This window comes from Brachyhypopomus gauderio, chromosome 2, assembly GCF_052324685.1.
Source record: "Brachyhypopomus gauderio isolate BG-103 chromosome 2, BGAUD_0.2, whole genome shotgun sequence".
NCBI classification, from domain to species: domain Eukaryota; kingdom Metazoa; phylum Chordata; class Actinopteri; order Gymnotiformes; family Hypopomidae; genus Brachyhypopomus; species Brachyhypopomus gauderio.
The window spans coordinates 24,324,666-24,336,261 of record NC_135212.1 but is presented as its reverse complement, the minus strand read 5'-3'; the positions used below and the strand labels follow the sequence as shown (position 1 = coordinate 24,336,261).

At 52.8% G+C, this 11,596-nt stretch overlaps 1 protein-coding gene across 1 annotated transcript; it reads left to right on the top strand.

Moving 5' to 3' along the window:
* Window positions 1–1,844: 1,844 nt before the first annotated feature.
* tle3a (TLE family member 3, transcriptional corepressor a) lies at window positions 1,845–11,193 on the top strand. The gene is given in 20 exon segments (XM_076997320.1): window positions 1,845–2,102; window positions 2,104–2,212; window positions 2,214–2,262; window positions 3,457–3,529; window positions 3,787–3,959; window positions 4,509–4,525; window positions 4,996–5,031; window positions 5,033–5,050; window positions 5,052–5,120; window positions 5,206–5,256; window positions 5,364–5,516; window positions 6,230–6,359; window positions 6,647–6,810; window positions 6,942–7,015; window positions 7,241–7,490; window positions 7,677–7,924; window positions 8,283–8,430; window positions 8,518–8,668; window positions 9,003–9,079; window positions 9,617–11,193. Coding segments are annotated over 20 exon segments (2,223 nt in total). The 5' UTR covers window positions 1,845–1,977; the 3' UTR covers window positions 9,725–11,193.
* Window positions 11,194–11,596: the final 403 nt, after the last annotated feature.

Below are 11,596 nucleotides of genomic sequence, written 5' to 3'. Positions count from 1 at the left end.
CAGTGGCTCATTAGCCAGACTGAGCAGGGAAGGGCCTCCCCCGTGAATCAACTGCCTCTTTAATTTCCCCTGTGGTCCGTCATCCTCTCTAGCTTGCAGACACTACACACACACACACACACACACACACACACACACACATTCTCTCTCTCATTCTCATTTCCCCTCCTATATTCACACCCATTTTCTTGCACACTTATAACTTGCAAACTACCTAGCACTCATGATACACACACACACACACACACACGTGCGTATGTGCATACACACACACACACACACACACACACGTGCGTATGTGCATACAACCACGTGTACACACACAACACTTCTCCCTGTATATTCACACTGACTTGAACATGTACAACATAAAAATGCTTAGGAACCAACACGTTGATCATCATTCACGATCATCAATCATTCTCATCCCATCTCCTCGTCGTTCTTACCCTTTCTCATGTTCCAGCAGTGTGTGTGTGTGTGTGTGTGTGTGTGTGTGTGTGTGTGTGTGTGTGGTGTGTGTGTGTGTCGTCTCATAAGCAGCCTGTCAGCTCTGCAGTCCTGTGGAGGGCCCAGGGCTGTGGGTTCACCTCCCAGGTGTCTGCTCCTCCATGGTCCAGTCTTTCTCCAGGGCTCTTCACCGCAATATACAGCCAGCTGTGCAAATAATCGCCAAAGCTGTTAGCAATTATAGTCGCCCCCGAATTGGAGCTTCTGATGGACATCTTAATAATGATTTATCCTCTGGAAAGGGCAAGCTTCAGGAGCATTCCAGCCTTCTAAATAAGCCTTTAGTATTGATATTTACTCTTGGCATGGCATTAATGACCTGCTAATAATTCTGAAAGGTTGTACCTCCATGCCTGCTGTACTTAGCCAATAAGACCTACCCTTTTAACTTCAAAAGAAAACACACAGGCGCGTGCACACACACACACACACACACACACACACACACCCGAGACTTCATTGCGGATGGCCATAAATGGTCATTGATTGAGCTGAGGTCTGTATAGTGGCAGAGAGGTACATGCCATAACAACAGCTAAATTATTCAGCCCGTCAGAGCGTAGTCATAAATCGAGGACCCCCCCTTTACTGGGGCCTGTGCTAAGTATTATTTAAGCTTTGCTCTAAACGCCTCACTTCCCATGCTGAGAGGCTTTTAACTCCTGTCAGCCCCAAGCCCTTCAAATATTGATGGGTGTATGCAGGCTTGAATACATGCCAGAACGGGACCCCTGGTTGTTGGCCGCTGCAGCCGACACACACTCATACACACACACACACACACACACATACACACACACTCATACACACATATTTTGGACACACTTCAACACACTTGCACACTCTTAGAAGCTTAGCCCAGCTGCCACTGGAGTGGTTTGGAAGTTTGGTTTTCACGGATGACTCATACTTTGTGAATTGCCCGACCCCGGATTGCGAATGAAGTGTGTGTGTGTGTGTGTGTCCAGATTTTGATGAGGTTAAGGAGCAGGTGGGTGTAAAAGTCTACGAGCTGACAACATTTCAATGGCTGCTGTCTCGTAAGCATGCCTTAGAGAACAGCTTGACCTGCTTGCGTGTGTTCATGCGTGTGCATCCGGTACCTGTTTGTGTTCCTCTTCTTTCACATGGGCTTCACCTTCTTCCTTTTAGGCTCCGTGAAGGCCGGGGGAAGTGTTGCTTTGCCCTGGTCCCCTCATTTTGTGTGTGTGTGTGTGCGCGCGCACGCGTTTGCGGGGGGCCGGGGAAGTGTTGCTTTGCCCTGGTCCCCTCATTTTGTGTGTGTGTGTGTGTGCGCGCGGCACGCGTTTTGCGGGGGGCCGGGGAAGTGTTGCTTTGCCCTGGTCCCCTCATTTTGTGTGTGTGTGTGGTGTGTGTGCGCGCACGCGTTTGCGGGGGGCCGGGGAAGTGTTGCTTTGCCCTGGTCCCCTCATTTTGCGTGTGTGTGTGTGGTTCACTTAGGCCCACATGCAGTTTGTGCCCATGTTGGTGTGTTGTTCGCTCTGGCCCACTCGTGTGTCTGTGTGTGTGTGTGTCCATCTCCGCAGGCAGCAGCAGCTCCAGGCACAGCACCTCTCTCACGCGGCCCACGGCCCCGTGGCCCTGCCCCCCCCACCCCTCGGGCCTCCAGCCACCCGGCATCCCCCCGGTCACAGGCTCTGGGGCCGGCCTGCTGGCCCTGGGAGCCCTGGGCGGCCAGGCCCCACCTGCCCGTGAAGGATGAGAAGAACCACCACGACCTGGAGCACAGAGGTGAGCGTTGGGCGCACACACACACACACACACACACACCACGACCCCCTTGAGCGCTGTAGGCGGGAATATTGCGTGTACATCGTGTTGCTTGTCATTTATACATGCAAACCTATGTTTGGGGAGGGTGGGATGTTTACCGAGAAGAAGCTTTGTCAGGGGAAAGTTTGAAATTGTGGGTGTTTTGCAAGATTATAAAATCATACAATCTTAGTGATTTATGGCTGATTTTTGTTGTTTTTCTCTTCTGCGTTTCTGGACAATTTTTCACACTCATTGAATCCAATGACTGCAGAGAGCACGGTGAGAGTGCCCAGTTTTCCCATTGACTCATTCTCTCTCGCTCGCTCTCTCTCTCTCGCTCGCTCTCTCTCTCTCGCTCGCTCTCTCTCTCTCGCTCGCTCTCTCTCGCTCGCTCGCTCTCGCTCGCTCGCTCGCTCTCTCTCGCTCGCTCTCTCTCGCGCTCTCGCTCTCGCTCTCTCTCGCTCTCTCTCTCTCTCGCTCGCTCTCTCTCTCTCTCGCTTTTTTTGCTCTCGATCTCTCGCGTTTTTTTCCTCTCTCTATCTCTCTCGCTCTTTCTCTCACCCATACTCTCATATTCTTTCACTTGGGCTCATTCTGTCTCTCTTTGTCCCTCATTCTTTCTGCATGAAAGAGCTTCTTGGCCCGTTTCACGCCTAAGAACATTTCCATTAATGTAAATGTCAAACCTCCTTCTGCCTCAAACGCGCGCAAGTTGTGCTTCATACACTAATCTGCTTTCATTAAAGTGACTAATGGGGAAATGAAGGTTTTTATTTATTTATTTATATATATAAATGCTCACATCTCCACACAGATAAGGATTTGCCTAAATCATAGTGTGTGGATATAGAGCGATTATGTAATTTCATCACAATAGTAAGATGACTGATTAATCTTTCAGTCATCCCTCTTTTTCCCACCTGTCCTGCCGTCTCCTGCCCCCCCCCCCCCCCCCCGTCTCTTTCTCCCTGCTTTCCTGTGCTGTCCTGTCCCTGTTTACCTCCACTAACCCCCCCAACCCGTTTATGGGTCAATAAATATGCATGAACACAGGCGGTGGAATTGTTTCCCTGCCTCTCATCTCCTTGTAAAAAGCATTTATGTGACGGGAGGCTTTAAATCTCTCCGACGGCTGATTGTGGCGGTGAGATTGGGTTTCTGACGTTTCAGCCAGACCTCAATGGGTGCAGTCATGTCTGAAGGCAGAGGAGCTCCTCTCGCAGTTAGTGATCTTTGTGAGCACGTGAGAGAGAGTGCACGAGTGCGTGTGCAACGAGAGGATGCACCAGCAGTCCTGCAAGCTTGTTGTGGCTGCTGTTGTCCCAGGTCATCTGATAGCATAGTGGTGGCTCTGTTTAATGAGTCACGCTAAGCATCTCTTTAAAAGGTCAGGGCCCCCACACACACACACACACACACACACACTGTAGGCTGTCTGCTCAGTCCACCACTTCATCTCACTTCTCAGCTTGTTTTCCTTTTACACTTGCCATGAACTAGGAGGCTTCTTTGCCCCGTGCCGCACTGGGAGCTGTGGGGAAGCCCCAGAGAGCTCTCAGCGTTGGATTATGTTGAGAACAAGCCCAGAGAACACTCCACAAAGGCCCCTCCACTTCACCGCCGCCCCCTCCTTGTGACGGGGGGGCTGGCGGCCTCGGAGGCGGAGCTTCCAGGTACTCGCAGAGGTCCGCCTTGTTTTTGAGAGCACGGGGGCACCTCTGTGGAGCGAGCATTCGTCTCGCTCTGCTGGAAGCCAGACGCCGTGAGCTGGAGGGTGCAGACTCGCACCTCAGTGGTCCGAGCTGCCCTGGAGGTAAAGCGCCTTCTGGTGGGTGGGGAGGCAGGGCTGTGTAGGCTAACAGCAGGAGGGAGGACTGTGTGCAGGGCCGCTTGTATCCTAGCAGCCCCACATCCTTGGGCCAGAGGCAGTAGGTGCCCAAGCACGCTACAGCAATCAATGGCCATTACATGGCCACACCACACACACACACACACACACACACACAGTAAGTCTAAGCCTGGTTGCTCCCAGATAAAGAGCCCTTGTTCAGGACTAGTGCACTGCTCATGTCTTCCTGAAGCTGTTTGTTGTCTCTTTTAGGGATGGAGGAGGGGGACGGGGAAGAGGGTGTGGGGGGTGTAGTGGGGGGTGGGGTGGAGGCAGACTGTGAAAACAAGCCCCTCTCTTTGGACTGTTTAACTGTGTCTGCTCTGTTGTGTAGCCAGCACATTCTTGTGTGTTAGTCTAGGGCAAGTGGTTAGATACGGCACGGCTTGGCCAGTTCCAGCACATTGTGTTTGGGCCTGTGGAGGGCTTTGCAGGCGTCTGATTGGAATGAATCGCGCTCTTCTGGCTTTGTGAAGTTTGCGGTTTTGGACTGATAAAGAGGCTACACTGTTCGTCCCCTCCTCCCTTTCTTTTTCTTTTTTCCCCCTATTCATTGCTGTTTTCCATCTTGGATCCATTTCAGAATCCACAACAGCTACAACGTACCTGTCATTCTGTCTGCAGCTGTTTTTACATCTGTCTCGAATTAATACTTGTTGTCACAACCCATATTACTCAACAACAAATAAGAAATAAACTCTACTTTCAAAAACAAATGCCTTAATTACAGCATTTTTTTCTGCGCCTAGCTGGGTGGGGTTTGTCGTCATGGTGGGATAACATTTAATCACTTCCTCTCATCCCCCCCACCCCCCGTTCAGAACAACTCCATCTCTCCATCGGACAGCCTCCGGACCGGGTAGCGAGAAGCACCGTAGGTTCTTCTGACTACAGTTTGGACTCCAAGAAACGCAAGATGGAGGAGAAGGACAGCATGAGCAGATATGTGAGTGTCTGGGCCCGCCTGCCTGTTCCCGGGTCTCACACGCACGTTTCTGCCCTCCCCCCTCACCGCCTCTTCTTTTATGCAGGACAGCGATGGAGATAAAAGTGACGATCTTGTGGTCGACGTTTCGAATGAGGTGAGGGGATTATTCTTACACATGGAGCTTCGCCAAACGATCAATTTCCGACAAACCTGTTTGGCAGAGCGGAAGCAGATAACTGGAATACCTCCTTGCCTTCGTAGGACCCTGCCACACCCCGAGCAAGCCCCGCCCACTCCCCACCGGAAAATGGCATAGACAAGCCCCGCCCCCCGAAGAAGGACACGCCCAATAGCCCCGCCTCTGTGGCCTCCTCTGGCAGCACACCTTCCTCCAAAACTAAGGAACACGGACATGTAAGGGCTCGCGCACACTCGCCCCGTGTTTAACCCCGCACGCGCGCCCCGTGTTTAACCCCGCACACGCGTGACCCTCTGCCTGCTGGTGCTCTGTGCTCTCCCAGACTGTCCACTCATGACTGAATCTGAACCTGTAGAACTGTAGCAGAATTACAGGAGCCGTCATTAACAGGAAAGACCAGCAGCAGTCAGCTATCGAGTCCCGCACCAGAGAGATTCTCCCTCCATCTCTCTCCCTCACTTTTTCTCTCATTCTTTCTCTCTCTCTCTCTCTCTCTCTCTCTCTCTCTCTCTCTCTGTTGCGCTCCTCTCCCTCCCCCCTTTGTAATGGCTTAGGAGTGAATGTCTGTTTCTCCAGGCCTGGCTTTAAATACGTCTGTAAATGTCGGGGATAATGCGTCCCCATAGCAGGATCAGTCATGTCTTCTTCGCTAATAACTCGATGCGTTTTACCCGTTCAAACTCTTCCGCCTCAGCACAAAGATTAAAGGGGAAAGCGGGGGATGGGATAAAATGAGCCTCATCTCCATTGTAGCAGTAATGGGTTTTGGGATAAATAGAGGGGTTTATAGCTCCGTAGGAGTAGCCGGTTTGTCAGAATTGGATTGGATTACGTTTCGCTGGCACTCAAATCTTCTGCCTTGATGCCATCTTACTTCTTCCCCGCTTTTAAACTTCATTCTCTCTGTCTTTCTTACGCACACGTGCAGAATGACAAATCATCCACGCCTGGTCTCAAGTCCAACACACCCACGCCACGGAGCGACGCGCCCACCCCGGGCACCAGCACCACGCCGGGCCTGCGGCCCCTGCTGGGCAAGACCTCCATGGAGGCTCTGGGTGAGTAGGTCCGGGGGAAAAAGGCTGTTAATTCCTCTCTCCTGTACACCGCATAAGTAGATTAAAAACACCTCGAATCTAGACTTCCTAAATAAGTCTGAGAAGAAAAGTACGTCAGCCTCTTCTCGGAGATTATCGTTGAGCTGACAGCTGGGAGTAGCTGTCTGAGACGCGCGGTGTGCTAGTTGCTAAGCTTCGAGGCAGGCAAGCAGGGTAGGTGGTCCCGTCCTGAGCCCGCTTCCCCTTCCTGCCTGCTGATTTGTGATTGGCTCTGTGTGTCTCCGTAGCTGCCCCAGCCTTGCGCACCCCCCTCTCCTACCCAACGCCCTTCGCCATGATGGGTCACCACGAGATGAACGGCTCGCTGACCAGCCCCGGGGTCTACGCCGGCCTGCACATCTCACCCCAGATGAGCGCGGCTGCGGCTGCTGCCTACGGACGCACACCCATCGTAAGTAAATCAGTCAGTCTCTCTCTCTCTCTCTCTCTCTCTCTCTCTCTGTCTCTGTGTGTGTGTGTGTGTGTGTGTGTGTGTGTGGCCAGTGTGAAGTGAGTAATGGCGGCTTGTCTGTTCTTTCGTAGGCGGGCTTTGAGCATCCTCACATGAGACCGCCGGGCCTCCCCGCCAGTCTGACCTCCATCTCCGGAGGAAAGCCGTAAGTGTCCCACAGAGATGACGTCCCCCTCCCCGAGCTGTTTACCAAGACCCACTGCTGGAGTGGCACACAGCACAACCTTCCCCCCACTCTTAATAACCACCACTCCATTACGGACCACTCACTCGCTGCTCTAATTGATTTAATTAGCCCACTCCAGTCAGCAGTCATGCTGCGGCCTGCTGAATAAATAACGAAGGGGAGTGTTTTGTTTTTCTCCGCCAGGGCCTACTCCTTCCACGTCAGCGCTGATGGGCAGATGCAGCCCGTGCCTTTCCCCCCGGACGCTCTGATTGGCCCAGGGATCCCACGCCACGCCCGCCAGATCAACACGCTGAGCCACGGCGAGGTGGTGTGCGCAGTCACCATCAGCAACCCCACCCGCCACGTCTACACGGGGGGCAAGGGCTGCGTGAAGATCTGGGACATCAGCCAGCCGGGCAGCAAGAGCCCCGTGTCCCAGCTGGACTGCCTGGTGAGGGCCGCACCCTGCACCACAGCGCCCTCTGTACCCTGGAGGGCAATCGCATTCAAAATACATAAACTGATTCGTCTCCTCTGCCTTGCGCCAATGTTCAGCACCACTTTTTTGGATTTAGTTTTTTTGGTTGATTTTCTTTGTGTGTGGGTTCACCGTATCCTCCTCTTCCTCCGGGGGCAGAATCGCGACAACTACATCCGCTCGTGCAAGCTTCTCCCGGACGGGCGCACGCTCATCGTGGGCGGGGAGGCGAGCACCTTGACCATCTGGGACCTGGCCTCACAGACGCCCCGCATCAAGGCCGAGCTGACGTCGTCTGCGCCCGCCTGCTACGCCCTGGCCATCAGCCCCGATGCCAAGGTCTGCTTCTCCTGCTGCAGCGATGGAAACATCGCCGTCTGGGACCTCCACAACCAGACCCTCGTCAGGTAATTTTCAAGCACGTTTGGTAACTGGGGTCAAGCGTAATCGACTTTGCTGACTTATCTGTAGGAATGGGCCGGATGACGACGATGATTTATCACTGTCGCTGACTTTGTCATGGTATACTGTTAAAAGCATATTGCGGGTAATGCCGGTGCTTCTAGGAACTGATCCAGCAGCATACTTTTATGTCCTACTTTTAAAGAAAGAGCCGTTACACTGAGCTGCGCGATCACCCACTGTATTGGTTTGCTAGCAGAGTGCAGTTTAAATTTTAATATCGGAATCATGCATCACCAGTATGTAGTATCGTGATATATGTATTGTAATCATATCGCCCACATCTGACTGCGAATATCGCAGGCAGTTCCAGGGTCACACGGATGGCGCTAGCTGCATCGACATCTCTCACGATGGCACCAAGCTGTGGACGGGTGGTCTGGACAACACGGTGCGCTCGTGGGACCTGAGGGAGGGCCGACAGCTGCAGCAACATGACTTCACCTCTCAGGTGAGGCCTCACGCGCTGCTCCACCCACAGCAACACCGCCCTCCACCCACACACACACGCTCACTGCCTGTTCCTCTCGCTCTGCAGATCTTCTCGCTGGGCTACTGCCCGACGGGCGAGTGGCTGGCCGTGGGAATGGAGAGCAGCAACGTGGAGGTGCTCCACCACACCAAGCCCGACAAGTACCAGCTCCACCTGCACGAGAGCTGCGTGCTGTCCCTCAAGTTCGCCTACTGCGGTAAGACGCTAAGCCTCACAGGAATGACCTTGCTTAATTGGGCTCGGAGACCAGCATTGGCTAAAGAGTGAATCAAGCTGAATGGAAAAGGCACAAGTCCAGTTTAATGACGTGAGATGGCACGCCTGTCTTGGAGTTCACTTTAATTGCATGCCTCTGGCTTTCAATTCGTTTCCAAGAAGCGGGCGAGCTGATGTTTACACATGAACTACGTTTCTCCATTCAGCAGAACTTTGACCATCCACTCCCATTAAGCCTGCCTCTCAATTTTCTCTCTCTCTCTCTCTCTCTCTCTCTCACCCCACTCTAATTACGTTTGATTTGTCCCGACAAGGTAAATGGTTCGTGAGCACTGGAAAGGACAATCTGTTGAACGCATGGAGGACTCCCTACGGTGCCAGCATTTTCCAGGTACTGAGATCAATACGGGCTGTCTGCAGGAAGCCTGCGGGTGGAGCGCCTGTGCTCTCAGGGCGGAGCGACCTCCGTCTGATGGACAGGGCCATCCCAGGCGGAAATGGCCCTGGGCGTGTCGTTAGTGCCAGGGCGCCAGGCACTTAGGCAGGATGTGGGCCCTCTCAGCCACACAGCCTCCCGCCGCGCCCACCACACGCCAGTAAATAAGGATGAACCTTCAAGTGTTTAAAGCTGGCGGTGCACGGCTAAGAGCTAATGCAGTGGTACTGGGAGAAGTAGGTGTGTGTGTGTGTGTGTGTGTGTGTGTGTGTGTGTGTGTGTGTGTGTGTGTGTGTGTGTGTGTGTGTGTGTGTGTGTGTGTGTGTGTATACAATGCTTAGTCAATAGGTGGGGGTGGTGTTAGGGCTTTGACTGAAGGCATCGTTTGGCAGAGCTGCACAGATAGACGTGTGTGAGGTGTTGATGGCTTTATTGCATAGAACTGACTTTCTTCTTCTTCTGTCCCGCCCTGCTGTGTGTCTCGTGTGCTAGTCCAAGGAGTCGTCGTCCGTCCTGAGCTGCGACATCTCTGCTGACGACAAGTACATCGTCACCGGATCCGGCGACAAGAAAGCTACAGTGTACGAGGTGATCTACTAGGCCCAGAGGTAACGGAGTGAAGAAGCCCTGGAGATCAGGAGCATGGGTGGGGCGATCGGGCGAGGGGTGGACACGGGGTGGACGCTCCTGCAGCACCTGTCTGCCTGACCTCCTGTCTCACTCCTACCCCCCGTCGCCCCCTCCTTCACGCACCGCCGGACTGACGACAGCCGGGACTAGTTGCTGGACTAAACTGAACCGGGCTGGGCTGGATTGGACTGAACTGGACAGCCTTGAGCCACTAATGCGCGTCACTCCCTCCCTGGACCACCTCCGCAGCACAGGTCACATGTCACTAGAAGAGCGGCATCGTGGGTTTTTTCTTTTGCATCTTGTCAGTTTTTGTTATGGGGGTTTTTTTAATGGTGAGAATGTTCCATATAGCGGCGTGAAGCAGTGCTTCTTTCTGAAACTTTATCCATGTGGAGGTTCTGTGAAAAGTGTACATAATGGAGTATTAAAAGGCCTTTTATAGATTTATATTTTGGTGTCCAGTTACACGTGTGATGGTTCTGTCTCTCACCCCCTATACTCAGTGCTTAGTTTTTCCACTGGGGCTTGGAAATTAGATTAGAATTTATTTTCTAAGGATATTCTATCTCCTCCCCCTTTTTGTTTCGCTCTGTCTTTCGAGAAGTTCATTTTCCAAGCTGACCTTTTATGGAAATCTAATTTACCCTACACTCCCTTTCTGAAAAAAATTGGAGCTAGATCGCCTTTCGGACTTGTTTTTTGTAAAATGTCCTGTGGATCATCGGCCCCTCGCCCCTCCTGTGTGTGTGTGTGTGTGTGTGTGTGTGTGTGTGTGTGTGTGTGTGTGTGTGTGTGTGTGTGTGTGTGTGTGTGTGTGGGAACGCTCCAGTCCCGTGAGCACCACCTCAGGCTTCTTCTGATGTTCGTCAGGACGAGCAGCTCATGCACTGGATGGCACAGCTTTCTTCTAGCGCCTCCTCCTGAGGGGAGTGTCCAGGTTGTGGAGGTGTGTAGCCAGCGTTCCAGGGACTACACTGTGGATAGGCCTGTACCAACTGAAGCACAGACGGGAGGGTGTGCAGGGGGGACTGTACCATCTGATGAACAGAAGGAGGCTTCTCGCTTCAGCCTCTGACTTTGTTGCGTTAGCGTACAAGCAGGACACGGCGTTTCTGTCACGGTTTGGACGACAAAGGTTCGGTCGGCGTGCATTTTCCATTCTGCCTTTTCGCTCCACGGGGCCGCTGTGATTGGTCCTCGGGGGCGGCGTGGAGTCGCGTTTGAGAAAAGCACAGAGTCAGATCAGGTGTTGCAGCCCATCCTGACGCCGCACATCAGCCAAGCCCTTATGCAGCAGACTTGACTAACTTCTGTGTTGCACCATGTTGTTCCCGCCCCCATGGACCCCCCCCCCCCCCCCCCTACAAGTCATGTTGCGTCTCAAAACACACACCAAAGTATGTAGCAAACTGTGTTGTCACTGAAGATATGTACAGTTGTTGATAATTCAATAAACTGTGTTTTGTATAAAAAAAAGAAAGTCTGCATGCTGTTTCTTATGTCGCACGGAATCATGGGACGTTTCAGAGGTGGAGCCAGGGTGTTTGGAGGAGCGCTGACCTCATTTAGGACCCACTTAAGCGACGTCCTTTAAGGGCCTGGCACGGACCAATCCGCTTTGCCGCCGTCTCTCCCCATCTGGCGCTCGGCAGAAGCAAGTCCCTCTCCTGCTCGCTGCTTCAGTCATCATGTTATTGGTTAATAAAAGCCCAGGCTGATGCTTTCAGCTCTGAGATTCTCTCCCCATGCTCCAACCCCCCCCCCCTCTCTCTTTTCTGTCTTTTCTTTCTTCCACCCCAATACCCTCTTGTTAAGTGTGCATTTCCTGAGTGCTCAGTT